We start from the raw sequence: 15,535 nt of genomic DNA, 5'->3' as shown, positions 1-15,535 counted from the left end.
CTGGTGGGCTACAGTCCCTGGGGCTGCAAAAGAGTTGGACCCAACTCTGCAACTAAACAACAACAACGTGAAGACAGAATGCAGAGAAGAACAAATCCTGAAGGCCAACAAATGAGAAGACAGTCACGCTCACATCATGGCATATAAATTACATCAATATCATCTGTTGTTGTTAGGGGAGAAGAGCTCTTGCATTACTGAGTTTTGAAGTCTGTGTGACAGTCTTTTTGGAAGACAATCCAGCAGCTTGTGTGCAGAGTAATATCTGTTTGACCCAGGAATTCCACTCCTCGTTCTCTTGAAAAAATGAAACGCTGTATGCATGGGCGTGTATTCCAAGATTGTGTTCCACAGTAATGTTAGTGTGGAGGATAAAATGGAGATACATGAATGCTTATCAGGGGAGGAAGGGTAGGCTATATTACTTCCATCCCAATGGTGAAATGTTATACAGCTATTAAAAAGGAATTTGGGGCTGTATTGGTTGAATTGAGAGATTTTCTGAGTCTTTATTGAGTGGGAAAAACAAGATGCAGAAAACTGGATATAGTATAATAGTTAGTAAAAATAATGGAAAAAACTGTGCTTATAGTGTCTTTCCAATTATATGTATGTGGATAGATAATATGCATGTTGGAATATATATGGAAGAAAACATAGCAGGTAGTTAATATGAGTTATTGGAGGGAAGGAAGTGCCTTTCAGGCTGATACCAGTGAAGGGGAGTGAAGAGGAGAAATTAACCAAATAAAAAGGGAACACACAGAGAGACTACTAATAAATAAACAATATGTATGATGACTTTTCCAACAAAGGTCCGTCTAGTCAAGGCTATGGTTTTTCCAGTGGTCAGGTATGGATGTGAGAGTTGGACTATAAAGAAAGCTGAGCACCAAAGAATCGATGTTTTTGAACTGTGGTGTTGGAGAAGACTCTTGAGAATCTCTTGGACTGCAAGGAGATCCAACCAGTCCATCCTAAAGGAGATCAGTCCTGGGTGTTCATTGGAAGGACTGATGCTGAGGCTGAAACTCCAATACTTTGGCCACCTGATTCGAAGAGCTGACTTCTTGGAAAAAACCCTGATGCTGGGAAAGATTGAGGGCAGGAGGAGATGGGGACGACAGGATGAGATGGTTGGATGGCAGCACTGACTCGATGGACGTGGGTTTGAATAGACTCGGGGAGTTGGTGATGGACAGGGAGGCCTGGCGTGCTGCGGGTCATGGGGTCGCGAAGAGTCGGACATGACTGAGTGACTGAACTGAACTGAAACTGAAAATGATGACTTTGGGGGGCTTCCCAAGTGGCTCAGTCGTAACGAGCCTGCCTGCCAATGCAGGAGACACAGGAGACACGGGTTCAATCCCTGGGTGGGAAGAAATGGCAACCCGCTCTAGTATTCTTGCCTGGAGAATCCCACGGACAGAGGAGCCTGGCGAGCTACAATCCACAGGGTCTCAAGGAATCGGACACTACTGAGCACACACACACACACACACACACGTGATAATGTTTATGTGCTTTTGTATATAAATGTGTGTGTGCGTGCATGCATGTGCGTACGCATGTGCAAATGAAACTTTTAAAGAATTCTTATTGGCTTTGGCTTGTTTGACTCAATTATTTATTTATAATTTCTGTAGTACTAAGCAGAAACCTAGATATAAATACACAGTAAATTCTCAAAGTTAAATGCAGCATGGTAATTATATCCTGGCTCTTTGTGAGTAGCAGAAATCCTACCAAAAAATCTAACATGAGCAAAAACGGGGATTTACTGACTCACGCGAGCCTCACACAAGATTAGGTTCAGAAGCTCAGTTCAGCTCTCAGGAAAAGTCTTGCCTTTATCTGCATCTCTGCCTTCCTTTGCTTCTCTCTCTCTCTCTCTCTTTTTGGCGCATCTTCTGCTTCTCTCCCTCTTGATGGCATGACAGTTCCTCGATACATTTATTTCTGGCCTGTCCCCCCTGCCCTGGCGTTCAGCATGTTTTTTCTTTCCTCCAAGCTTTACACTGAAAAAGCCTCAGAAGGCGCTGTGACAGGGCTGATTTGAGTCGCATGCCCACCCAGACTGTGGTCCCTGTGAGCACGGGGTTTGTGGGGTCCTGGGATGAGGCAGGCCGGATCACGTGTCCCACCTTGGGAGAGAAGGGAGGCAGTGTGGCATCGTCACCATCACAGAATCTGAGTGAGGGGAAGGCTTCCTCAAAGAAGCTGTGGCAGGTGGGAAGGAGCAGCGTGGTCTAAAGGAAAAAAAAAAAGATCCTGGGTGGGTGGACAACAGATGTCTACTGGAGGGACTTTGGTTCGAAATACAAGCCAAGTTTGCATCTTTAATAGCAAAGGACTTGAGTAGTGGAGAAAGTGGATTTGAGTCAAGTAGTAACCACCACACGCTTTTTGTTCAGTTGCTCAGTTGTGTCTGACTCTTTGCGACCCCACGGACTGCAGCATGCCAGGCCTCCCTGTCTCACGATGTCCCAGAGTTTGCTCAAACTCATGTTCATTAAACTGACGATGCCATCCAGCCATCTTATCTTCTGTCATCCCTTTCTCTTCCTGCCTTCAATCTTTCCCAGCATCAGGGTCTTTTCCAATGAGTCGGCTCTTTGTATCAGGTGGCCAAAGCATTGGAGCTTCAGCTTCAGTATTAGTCCTTCCAGTGAATATTCAGAATGGATTTCCTTTAAGATTGACTGGTTTTATCTCCTTGCTGTACGAGGGACTCTCAAGAGTCTGCTCCAGCACCACAGTTCGAAAGCATCAATTCTTCGGCCCTCAGCATTCTTTATGGTCCAGATTTCACATCCGTACATAACTACTGGAAAAACCACAGCTTTAACTATATGGACCTTAACACATTTAGGGCAATGAAAATATTTAGTCCTTTGTCCAAAAGCTCAAATTAATTTATAAGAATTATAGTAGGTGATTATCTCTTTGTATATACTTACCCTAGATAATCTATAAAAGGATTAAAGACTGAAATGGCTAATGAGGAATATCAGCTTTAGATATTTGAATAGATATTTTTCTAGGAAAAGAAAATCTACCTTTTGTATGTATTTCCCCTCCAGCTTTATTGAGATGTAATTGGTACACATATTATGTAAGTTCAGAGTTCACAGTGTGATGATTTGATACTCGAATGTACTGCAAAGTGATTAACACGATGAGGTGCCACATCCCTCACCTCACATAACCACACATATTCATTTTTGAGGCAGTTTAGCATGCCAGATTCTTTGCCCTGTGTCTGGTGAGACCTGCGTTTAGGAGTTTTTCTCATCAAGTAATGCTCCAGATTCGCTCACTTTAAAGACTCCATCCTTTTTTATGTTGATTTATAGCGATGCTTGGATATTTAGGTGATACATAAATAATTGGCATCTCAATTTTGTGAGAAAAAAAAAATGAATGAACTTACAGATCACAGAGGAAAAAAATGAGTTGATCCAAAGCATCCATGGACAGAAAACTCTGGGCTATCAAAGTAGCAAATGTATTTAGCCATGGACTTAAAAAACAAACAAACAAAAAAACCAAAAAACACTTTTTACCATGAAAGTAACACCAGTACAGAAAAACGTGCTGCCCGATGGTGTAGGACGACAGGGACACTCACAGGTACCGCCCAGGTAAAGCCTCTCAGCCCACATCCAGCTGTATCTGCTGTCCTGACTTTCATCCTAATCGCTTCCTGGCTTGTCTTCTTGGTTTTACCACTTAAACTTGCATCCCTACGGCGGCTTACCTTTGCCTGTGTTTTGAGCTTTCTAGAAATGGAGTCATACACTGTGTGCTCTCTGGGGTCTAGTTTCTTTCATTCAGCATTTGAATTGAGGCCCACCGTTATGGAGTGAATGCAGCGGGGGAATGAGCTGCAGTGTCCATCTTTTAGATGATCAAATTAACAGCTCCCACTAATTGTAACCCTATGAAGTTACAGATTTTAGGTTATTACTTGAGTACTTAGGGGCACCTGAGAATTGTAATGAGACACGTGAAGTATTTAAGAATCCTAGTGCTTGGTACCCCATCCTCCCAAGAGGAACAGTCACTGCCCTGTTTATGCCATTCCAGAAGGAAAACACTTGTGCTGGCTGTATTTCCTGGGATGTGACCTGAGCTCAAGGCTGTCAGCCGGTCCTGCCCAGAAGTGCCGCTTTCAGAGCCTGGAGTTGATGAAGTATCTCAAGCTAATGGAAAACTCCTTAGAGATAAAGTAGGTACTTTTTTGATTGGATATTTAAACATTTAGTATTTTTTTTTGCATGTTACCAAGAAGCCCCCGTATGAATTTTTAAAACGTTATGATCATAACACTCTAAACACATTCACAGGAATGAAGAGTGGTTCTGTGAAAAAGGTAAGCTTTATTTAAAATAATAGCTCAGTATGGGCTCAGCGAGGCTTCCCTGATAGCTCACTTGGTAAAGAATCCACCTGCAATTTCAGGAGACCCCGGTTTGATTTCTGGGTCAGGAAGATCCACTGGAGAAGCAAATGGCTACCCACTCTAGTATTCTGGCCTGGAGAATTCCATGGACTGTATAGTCCATGGGGTCACAAAGAGTCGGACCTGACTGAGCGACTTTCAGACACACATTGGCTCAGTGAATAACTTATATTCCCAGAATTAGGAACTAAAAATTGTGCTTGACTCAACATATTAATAGAACTTTCCTGATACTCCTTTAATGGTAGGAAGCTTGGGTATAGAAAGTATTAAAGTAACCAGCTGACTGTCAAATGTTGACAATGTAATGTATTCTCACACACACAGAGCCTTTAAATTTTTTTTCATTTCCTCAGTTTTACTGAGATTCAATTTACATATAGCATTATAGGGGCTTCCCTGCCAGCTCAGCTGGTAAAGAATCTGCCTGCAATGTAAGAGACCTGGGTTTGATCCCTGGATTGGGAAGATCCCCTGGAGGAGGGCATGGCAACCCACTCCAGTATTCTTGCCTGGAGAATCCCATGGACAGAGGAGCCTGGTGGGATATAGTTCATGGGATCGCAACAGAGTCAGACATGACTGAGTGACTAAGCATGTTGTAACTTTAAGGTGTACAGCATAATGATGTCAGTTACATATATATTGTGAAATGATCACAAGAAGTTCTATATATTCTTTTTTGCAGTAAGTGTAAGTACAGAGAAATTAGCTTTCATAGCAGTTTTGAAATACATGCATTCATATACAATGTAAAGAGAAGTGACCTGAAAGTCACTCAGTCGTGTCCGACTCTTTGTGACCCCATGGACTGTAGCCCACCAGGCTCCTCTGTCCATGGAATTCTCCAGGCAAGAATACTGGAGTGGGTTGCCATAGTAAACTCTATTAGAAAAAACCTCTACCTATACTTTTTGGCTGATGCCAGAGGTGAGAGCCTAACTTATTGACTGACTTCCTTTTCCCACCAAGAGTACATCTTACTAACCATTACACTATACATTCTTGTACTATATTGAGTCAGTTTAAAATTAACTAAGGTCATAATTTAGAAGGGAGATAATATATGTTCACAAACCAGTTAATCATGATTTAAAAAATCATCCCAGTTTACCTGCACACTGGCTTTTCTCTGTTAAGGCAGTAGGGTCCACAGCAAATCTAAAATGCTGGCATAGTTGCATCCTACTTCTCAGAACTCTTATGACCTCCCTCTGCTGTTATTTCCTTGGGGGTCTTCTCAGAAATTCAAATACATTCTGATATTTTTCCAAGCAAAATATAATTTAAGACAAATCTTCACACGTGTGTGCTAAGCACACGTGCTTAGCACGTGCCTGTGTGCTAAGTCGCTCAGCCGTGTCCAGCTCTTAGCGATCCTGTGGATCATAGCCCACCAGTCTCCTCTGTCCATGGGATTCTCCAGGCAAGAACACTGGAGTGGGTCGCCATACCCTCCTCCAGGAGATCTTCCGGACCCAGGTATTGAACTTGTGTCTCTCAAGTCTCCTGCATTGGCAGGCAGATTCTTTTCCCCTAGCGCCACCTGGGAAGCCCAACACAAATCTACTACCCTCCAGTCACATATATTAAAGCAAAATAAAAATTATTTGGAGAGTTCCCATATTGCTGCTCCCTTTTAGTCCTGGGGCTTCCCTGGTGGCTCAGAGGAGAAAGCGTCTGCCTGTAGTGCAGGAGAACTGGGTTCGATCCCTGGGTTGGGAAGATCCCCTGGAGAAGGAAATGGCAATCCACTCCAGTATTCTTGCCTGGAGAATCCCATGGACAGAGGAGCTTGGCGGGCTACAGTCCACGGGATTGCAAAGAGTTGGACACAACTGAGCGACTTCATTTCACTTCACTTCTTCTAGTCCTAATAATTTAGAATGGACTGTTTATGTGACATCAGTCTTCAGCCATTTGTCCAAAGTCAGCAGTAATAGCAACTATCATGCTTTCTGTTCACCACAGAGTTTACATGAGCTAAAGCAGGCAAGTGGCTGGAGTTTGAGTACTTTTTGATAGCCATGCGTGCATGATTCTTCATGTTTTGAGACATAACTGCACGTGTGTTCTGTGTTTAAACACTCTTGGCTCAGATGGTTAAGCGCCTGTCTGCAATGCAGGAGACCTGGGTTTGATCCCTGGGTTGGGAAGATCCCTTGGAGAAGGAAGTGGCAGCCCACTCCAGTAATCTTGCCTGAAAAATCCCACGGGAGAAAGAGATTGGTAGGTGACAGTCCATGAGGTCGCAAAAAGTCGGACACGACTGAGCAACTCCATTTCTGTGTTTTCTTCTCTGTCTTGGCAATTAGACTTGACTTGGATATAATGCTTATTTTAGGTGTTGTATGCTTCACTCTTCTTTGAGTGAGTGTATGTGTACAGCCATGGTTTGCAAGACTAGCATTGAAACAGAAAGTTTGAAATTGAATAGTCAAATAAGGAAGACACTTGTAACAGATTTCTTTACACTGGGAAGGTAAGAATAGTCTGCTATATTTAAATACACTCTCATCTGTATAAATTACTTTCTGAAAACACGTTTTAAACATCTATCCTTAAGTTTTCCCTCAGTGTGTTCTGAAGCACTATTGGGATTATTTAGGCAATCGGAGTTTATTACCAATGAGCCTCTAAAAGAGTTAATTTATACTGAATGGAGTTTAACTGCAAATGTATCTATTTCTGGTAAGTGTACCATTCTGTCTTCAGATAGGCCAGAATTTGTACAATTTCAGAGAGAAAAATCTCTCTATTGAGCTCAACCCACAGTGCTCTGCAGTGTACTTCACACCACTGAGATTCTTAATGCCTTCTTTACTATCGTATCTGTGGACTGAAAAAAGCTAAGCATGGAGATAACGCTTTCCTATATCCTCGAGGCAGAAACGCGTGAAAAGATGCCGGGGATTTAACCTTTCAAGTCTGCCACTTCTAATCGCTGGAAGCTCAGAAAATTCCGTAAAGCGCTTTTCAGCGAACCGCTCACCATATTAGAATCTCTTTTCCTTTGCAGACCCCTCTCGTGGCCTTTGTCAATATGCTGTTTGAGGCAGAGTGTGATATGCAGAAACTGAAAATGCCTGGCCGATTTCTGTCCCTCCTTTTCCTACCTGTGTGCATCTCTGCCTGATTCGGACGATGTGATAATTCAGAGAGACCTTCCTTCTGCGGGACCCGTCCGGCCCAGGACGGGAGGCACAGAGCCCGGGATGGCCAGTCAGCCGCCAGAAGAGGCGGCCGAGTCTCAGGTCTCAGATGAGCTGGAGTGTAAGATCTGCTACAACCGGTACAACCTGAAACAGAGGAAGCCCAAGGTACTGGAGTGCTGCCACCGCGTGTGTGCCAAATGCCTGTGCAAGATCATCGACCTCGGGGACTCCCCGCACGGCATCATCGTCTGCCCTTTCTGCAGGTTCGAGACATGCCTGCCGGATGATGAAGTCAGCAGCCTGCCCGACGACAACAACATCCTGCTGAACCTGACCTGCAGCGGTGGCAAAGGCAAGAAGTGCCTGCCCGAGAACCCCACCGAGCTGTTGCTGACCCCCAAGCGGCTGGCCTCACTGGTCAGCCCTTCCCACGCGTCCTCCAACTGCCTGGTCATCACCATCATGGAGGTGCAGCGGGAGAGCTCGCCGTCGCTCAGCTCCACGCCCGTGGTCGAGTTCTACCGGCCCTCCAGCTTCGACTCGGTGACCACCGCCGTGTCGCACAACTGGACCATGTGGAACTGCACGTCCCTGGTCTTTCAGACGTCCATCCGGGTGCTGGTGTGGTTGCTGGGCTTGCTGTACTTCAGCTCGCTGCCCTTGGGCATCTACTTACTGGTCTCCAAGAAGGTCACGCTGGGGGTTGTCTTCGTCAGCCTGGTCCCCTCCAGCCTTGTCATCCTGATGGTGTACGGCTTCTGCCAGTGCGTCTGCCACGAATTCCTAGACTGTCTGGCACCATCCTCTTAAGCGAGATGGGTGCACCGAGAAGTCAGGCACCTCTTGCCACGTGTCAAGTTAGGTCACTTAGCCTTTGTTTTCTATCACAGTCTCTCTGATCAGGGCCCATGGCGTGAACAGAGCCACTGGGCATATGTCTGTGGTCTGTTTTCCACCCAGATGTTGACTCGGTGGGTTTTCCTGTATGCTGGAAGTAACATGTTTGTTTCTACTTACATGTTAGCAAAAAAGAGACAGGGATCAGCTCAGCCTTCTAGCGCTTTTCTACTGAGTCTTACCAGAGACAGGGCAGCCGCCACGCAGAGCTGCTAGACGGACCCCGGGGCCCGACTTGTTGTGCTGTGGCGGCCAGTGTCTTTGTGGATGGTTAGGCATGAACTGGTTCCTCTTCTCATCATCTTAGCCTGGGATGGAGGGTAGACCCAAGAGAGGGGCAGCCCCAGGGCACACCCATTTGCACAGTACACACCCCTGCCCCTGGCCCACAGTTGGCACTTCCCTGGATCCTCTCCAGCTCAGATGTCGGTCCCTCCGTGCATGGTACTTGCCAAGAGGAACCCGGCCTCTTGCGTGGTTTCAGCTATATGCCTGTTTTGTCGCATTACTATAGAGAGTTTAAAACACTGGGAAATCTGCATCAGTAAACCTCAAAGCAGAATGTGGCCACGCGTTTTGGGCACACACCCTTTTTTTCCTCTCCATGTTTATTTTCTGCTCTCCAGCTCTCTCTGAAATTCTCTCAGAGCAGTTGTTGTTCATGGAGATCCAATTCGAGCTTTTCCTTAAAGCATTTGAGTTTAGTTTCTTCTTTTTTAAACCACATTGTTCATTCAGCACCATCCTTTATCCTGGATGGGGTTCCATTTAAATTAGTTGCTATAACTATATGTGGATTTTGATTATTTTTTTCCCATTTCATTTTCAATTCTCATATGGACTCACTTAACTTAATCCTGTAACAATTTGGTGTAAATTGTGGCAGTGAAGACCCAGGAACAGTTCAGGAGCTGTTCCAGCTCATGGTTTGATGTGCCGAGAACCTAAGTGTTTTGCTGTGTTCTATTGAGCTGTACCAAAATATAATGGTTTAGGTTTATGTGCAGTAGCTCAGGCAAAAGGATGGGCAAGAGAGATGTCAAGCTGATGCCCTTCCAGGGAGTATATAAAATGGAAGGGCAGCGTGCAGTCTCCCATATTGCCATCCCTGTTAAGTCCCTTTTAGAATGGATTCGAGTTCTCATGCAGTTTATTTCAAATAAAAGCATAAGCTTATGTGACTTGAGTTAATGAACTTCTTTTCGTGAGGTAGGGGACATTGAATGTATATATTTACAAGAAGAAATTGGTTAGCAGACTTTAGGTTTGAGGGAATAGAATGCCCACAGAAAGTAGGCCAAAAAAAAGGGTTTTTAGCCTGAAACTCATTGCTGATGATAAACATTTAAATATTTATAACTCTTAGAAAAGGGCATTACTAAGGTTACTTTACTTATTTGTGATGAAACATTTTTTGGGTGAAGGACAGTGGACCAGCTCCAATCTCTTTATTCAGGAAAAAATCGATACTTTTCTAGAACAGTAGTTTTTAATTCTGTAACTGTTAACTTGGAGACTATGTATGCCCAGGATAAATATGATGGGAAAGTATGTGTGGGATGTGGCCCAGTGAATTTAAGCCCCAATATAGCTATACACTTATAATTTCCTGAAATCTAGTTTAGATGGCATTGTGAATGCAATTTCCATATATCCATTTGTACTTAGAGTAAATGTCATGTTTAGGAGGTGTTTTGTGATTTGGATTTACGTTTGTAAGATTTTTTAAAAAAGGCTCGTGTTGCCTGAAATGTAACTTCGGATAGATTGGTGCGTTATCACGGGGCGAGCTCTCTAGAAAGCCCTGGGTGTGGGCACTGTGCATTTTGCGTATTTGCGTATTTGTCCGCAGTGCTCGCTTTGCGTCTCTGTATTGTGGTAGTCTTTTTTTCTTTTCTTTTTTTCCTCCAGTTTCCAGTAAGTTAATTTGGTGTTAACCAGTTTTAAATGTGTGACAACAAAAAGCCTTTTCATGATGTTGAATGAAAGGACAGTGCTTCAATCTTTTATTTATTGTGGTGATGTTTTATTTGTCCATAAAATTGTTATTGTTTCCAAGCTAGATGTTTGATTTTTTTCTGACTGATGGTTGAAATTCAATTATTTTGGACTTCTTTTAACATTAGATAATTGCAAACTTGAGCTTTCAAAGACATTGATTAAGCTAATGCCTTTATTATACAAATAAAGATTCTAGAACTTTCTGACAAAGCTGATCTACTCCATCATAAAAGACCTTCATGCTTTTTTTTTTTTAATAAGAAAAGGACAAAAGTAGGAAAGATGAAATAAAAACATTGTCTTTATAATAAAATTTTTTGGTTTTAATTTGCTTGATTTGTTTTCCAGACTGCCTAGCTGCTGAGCAAAACAGAATCCATTTTGATTGGGAATTCACTAACCTTGTGTGATCAGTACAAGTTTAAAAAATTTACCTAATATTTAAATATGACAAGTGTTAGGCAAGGTCATGATAATTTGGGAATATGTTGCAGTTTTATGCTTATGATGCTTAGTAAATTGGTACCAGATGTTGACCTAGAGTCATGGTTCCATTCATTTCCGAATCTCTACATAAATGAGGAATCAGATTAAGGGAAACAGTTACCTGTGCTTGTCATAACTTAGGAATGTTAACTTATGCTCGTCTGCTGAGAGACTCACTGAGAGTCATCAACAGTCAACCTTTTGTTATATTTGTTTTTGCTCTCTCTCCTCTAAGAATAAAGCTCCAGGCCAGAATACTGGGGTGGGTAGCCTTTCCCTTCTTCAGGGGATCTTCCCAACCCAGAAGTCGAACCCAGGTCTCTTGCATTGTGGGCAGATTCTTTACCAGTTGAGCCACAATGGAAGCCCAAGAATACTGGATTGGGTAGCCTATCCCTTCTCCAGCAGATCTTCCCAACCCAGGAATTGAACCGGGGTCTCCTGCATTGCAGGTGGATTCTTTACCAACTGAGCTATCAGGGAAGCCTCAAGAATAAGGGACACACTTTAATTTGACTAAAATATCATTATCTAAACACTTAAAAATACTTTTCTAATATCAATTAATACACAGCCTACTCAAATTTTTCTATTTGTTCCCAAAATACCTTTCAGCATTTGAAACACAAATTACAAACCAGAATCCCGTCCAGCTCCACACATTGCATTTGGTTGTGTATCTTACTCTCTTTTATTCTGGAACAGCCCCCCGCCTTGTTTTCCCTGTGACATTGACTCAAAAAAGCAGGCCCGTTATCTTGGACAATGCCCCCACCTTCTAGATTGGACTGACTGTCAGACAAATGGTGCTATTTAACTTCTATCACTTGTATTTTCTGTAAACTGAGAGTTAGGCTTGGAAGTGTGATTGGATTCAGATTTGGGGCAAGAGTTTGTCTTAGGATGATGCCGTGTACTTGGAATTGCATTCCATCCGGGGACATGAGTGGAAGGTTGCCCCATCGTTTGAAATGCTGAGTTGTCACTCGGTTAAGAGGGGGTGACCTCCAGGTCTCATCATTTCCTGTGTGCAATTAACACAACATAATCTGTGTGGTGAATTTTGGTGCTATGCAGATGGCACTGTCCCTAAAAATTTTACCCGATGGTCTTAGCATCCAGCGAGGATCCTTGCTGAATCAATTATTTCACTTTTCTCACTAATCTAATCCAGTGAGAACTGACTTCTCTCTCACTGGAGGTTTTCAAGAGAAGCTGGTCCAGGGCCTCTAGGCAGGTGTCTGGTGCAGGAGAGAGATTCATGGAAGCCTGTCTAAAGCTTTGGTAAATCTTAAGGTTGGAATGTGTCTTTACAGTCATCTGATTATTGAAGGGAGAGATGGAAATGGATAATAATCTTTTATCTCCTGAAGTGTTTTCTATGAGCTCATAGAAGGAGAAATCCAAATCATCCGTGAAACAACATTTTTTAAACCTGTAAATAACGCACTTGACTCTTAACTTCAGACTTTCAGTGTATGATACCACTTGGGTTTCTTAACCACCCATCTGAAACATGTCTTTACTCTCTATTTAAGTTGCTTTGGAGAAGGCAATGGCACCCCACTCCAGTACTTTTGCCTGGAAAATCCCATGGTTGGAGGAGCCTGGTAGGCTGCAGTCCATGGGGTCGCTAGAGTCGGACACAACTGAGCGACTTCAGTTTCACTTCTCACGTTCATGCATTGGAGAAGGAACTGGCAACCCACTCCAGTGTTCTTGCCTGGAGAATCCCAGGGATGGGGAAGCCTGGTGGGCTGCCGTCTATGAGGTTGCACAGAGTCGGACACGACTGAAGCGACTTAGTAAGTTGCTTAGCCAGCTCTCTAGTTATCTTTCAAATCATGTTTGTGTGATTCTTCTGTTTTTGGCTTTAAGCAACAAAAAGTTTATTCTCTCACAGTGCTGGAGGCAAGAAATCCGAAATCAAGATGTCATCACAGCTGTTCCCTTTTGGAAGGCGAGGAGGATCGGCCCCATGCCTCTCTCCTGGCTTCTGGCAGCTGCTGGTAATGTTGGGGTTCCTTAGCTGGTAGCCACATCACCCCAGTCTCAATCTCTGCCTTCATACGGTATTTGCTCCATGTGCCTCTCTCTCTTCTTGAGGGCTTGTGGGCAGGAATTCTATTTTCTTCATCTCTGTATTCCCAGTACTGGACTCATAGTAGCCTTTCAACACTGTGTAAGTGGGAGGAAGAAAAAGGGCGGGACATTTCATGTGCAGACTCGCCTAAGTTTCTAAGAAGTGGGAACTGACAGTGCTGCAGACTTTGGGAATCCTTTCCCAAACATCCTTTGATCTCACCTGATGTTCCCAGAGCAGTGAGGAGTAACTGGCTACCACGAACGTCATCTAGAACCAGGATGTGAGAAAGAACAGGATCGCAGTTCCCTGACCAGCTCCATGTGACCTTGGGCAAATCTCTGGGTTTTAGCCAGCTTCCCGCTCTCAAAACAGCAGTGCAGTGCATGATGGTTGGGTTTCTGGAGCAGACTTCTCCCAGAATCCTTCTTGCTGGAATCCATCTTGGCTGAGCGATACCTGTGATTTTTCTTGAGTCCCTTCCCTCAGTCTTTACCAGGTCTTCTTGAACTCTTCATTTTCTTGTTATTCTAGTAATCCGTTTCACTCCTCAGTTTATTCCTCAAAATGATCTTGTTTGGTTAGATACAAAAACCTCTTTTTTTTTTTTTTCCTGGCCATCCCCATCCTCCCTAAAACCCCTCTAGGTGGTGGGTTCATTCACAGAGTTCCCTGAATGCTCCCAGCCTTGATACCATTCTGGCACTTTGTCTCTGTCACTCCTGGCTTCAGATTTTTCAACCCCTTGAGTGGTAGATGAAATTCCTGCTGAGCTTTTATCAGTTCACGTAATAGATTCTAAAGTCTATAGACAATGTTTTTAAATGTCTAGTAAGTATTATTTGTAGGTAAAATGCATGCTGTATGATCCTAAACTTAGTATCTTTCCCTGACTCTTGCCAATACAGTTCTAATTTGGTTGAGCCAAGCATGAATTATCTCTTGGGTAATAAATTTGTGCTAGACTAGGGTCAGGTCATTCTGAGAGCTGGCTTAAAGTTTCAAATTCCTTCTGAGTAGTTTAGAATAAATTAAGCCCTTTGGTGTTTCATATCTATAGATAAGAAAGCTTAGCGTCTAATGTGGAAAATGAATTAAAGTAACACTTCTGCTATGAAATGTTATTTTTAATATTAAATAACGTTATTAGTCAATAAATGGACATCTGTTTTTGTAACATGCTGAGCCAAAACCTCCTGCATTTTTCCTTTTTTCCCATTTCCTCTGATTTCTGTAATGCCATTCATGGGAGGACATACTGTTCCTCACGGGCACCCCCCACCCCCTAGCCCTCCACCATGTCTCCTGCACATACATGTACACGCACACACACACATACATGCATGCATACCAAGTCTTTACATTTTATGAAATTTGAAAAAGATTTGAAAGAGAACCACATTAGTCTCCCACCAGTTGGTAATTGTCCACTTAAGTACCATTTAAAAATATTTTTGTGACCTCTGACAACTATATTTATGACTTCTCAAAGAATGATGGATTCAGCTGTCTCGGGTGATTATTTCCTCTTGGACAGTATTTGCTATTGCTAAGCAGTGGAGATTATCCTGAGCTGTATGATGGACTGGTTGGGGACACTGGTTCCATCTGATGTGATTTTTTTCAAGGTACTCTGGCTAGGACTGTGTATTTCCATGGCTAAATATATTGTCATCACACATATTACTTTCAGTTAGGATTTTAAAAAATAAGAAATGATTCACAGCTCGTAATTTGATGAGCTGTAATCACTAGTTGCAAGGGAGCAACAGCGCGCCACACTTTTGTGGGGTTTTCTGTTCCTACAGTGGAGGGTGGGGCGACGCGGTGCCAGGACACCAGCTCTTGAGGAGCTGGTTGCTTAATCCTCTTCCACGTGTGCAAGTGTGAAAGCCTTTGTTGCTCAGTTGTGTCCAACTCTCTGCAACCCTATGGACTATAGCCTGCCAAGCTCCTCGGTCCCTGGAATTCTCCAGGCAAGAATACTGGAGTGGGTAGCCATTCCCTTCTCCAGGGGATCTTCCCGACCCAGGGATCGAAGCTGAGTCTCCTGCACTGCAGGCAGATTCTTTACCGTCTGAGTCGCCAGGGAAGCCCAATCCTCTTCCATACTGTAGCTTTATATCCCAAGTGGGAACCTTGTCAGAATTTCTTGATAAAACGACCTAAAGATTCATTAGTGAAAGGAAAATCACTCAGTTGTGTCCGACTCTTTGCACCCCATAGACTGTAGTCCATGGAATTCTCCAGGCCAGAATACTGGAGTGAGAAGCCTTTCCCTTCTCCAGGGGATCTTGTCAACCCAGGGATCAAACCCAGGTCTCCCACATTGCAAGCGGATTCTTTATCAGCTGGGCCACAAGGGAAGCCAAAAGATTCATTATTTAACTCGTACTAGTAACTCTCTATTCTGCACGATGTACAAATATTCCTTGATTCTTTCATGTG

General features: G+C 43.5%; 1 protein-coding gene across 3 annotated transcripts in view; it reads left to right on the top strand.

Annotated features, from left to right (window-relative positions):
- Positions 1–10,575, top strand: part of RNF182 (ring finger protein 182) — a 46,549-nt gene extending 35,974 nt beyond the window's left edge. For all 3 annotated transcript variants that reach the window (XM_069562996.1, XM_069562994.1, XM_069562995.1), the window contains exons 2-3: positions 4,090–4,231; positions 7,485–10,575. In XM_069562996.1, the coding sequence (XP_069419097.1) occupies positions 7,681–8,430 (750 nt within the window). In that variant the 5' untranslated portion in view covers positions 4,090–4,231; positions 7,485–7,680 and the 3' untranslated portion in view covers positions 8,431–10,575. The remainder of the gene's footprint in view (positions 1–4,089; positions 4,232–7,484) is intronic.
- Positions 10,576–15,535: the final 4,960 nt, after the last annotated feature.

This window comes from Ovis canadensis, chromosome 20 (genome assembly GCF_042477335.2).
Source record: "Ovis canadensis isolate MfBH-ARS-UI-01 breed Bighorn chromosome 20, ARS-UI_OviCan_v2, whole genome shotgun sequence".
NCBI classification, from domain to species: Eukaryota; Metazoa; Chordata; class Mammalia; order Artiodactyla; family Bovidae; genus Ovis; species Ovis canadensis.
The sequence above is the reverse complement of the archived record's forward strand: the minus strand, read 5'-3'. Positions and strand labels throughout refer to the sequence as shown.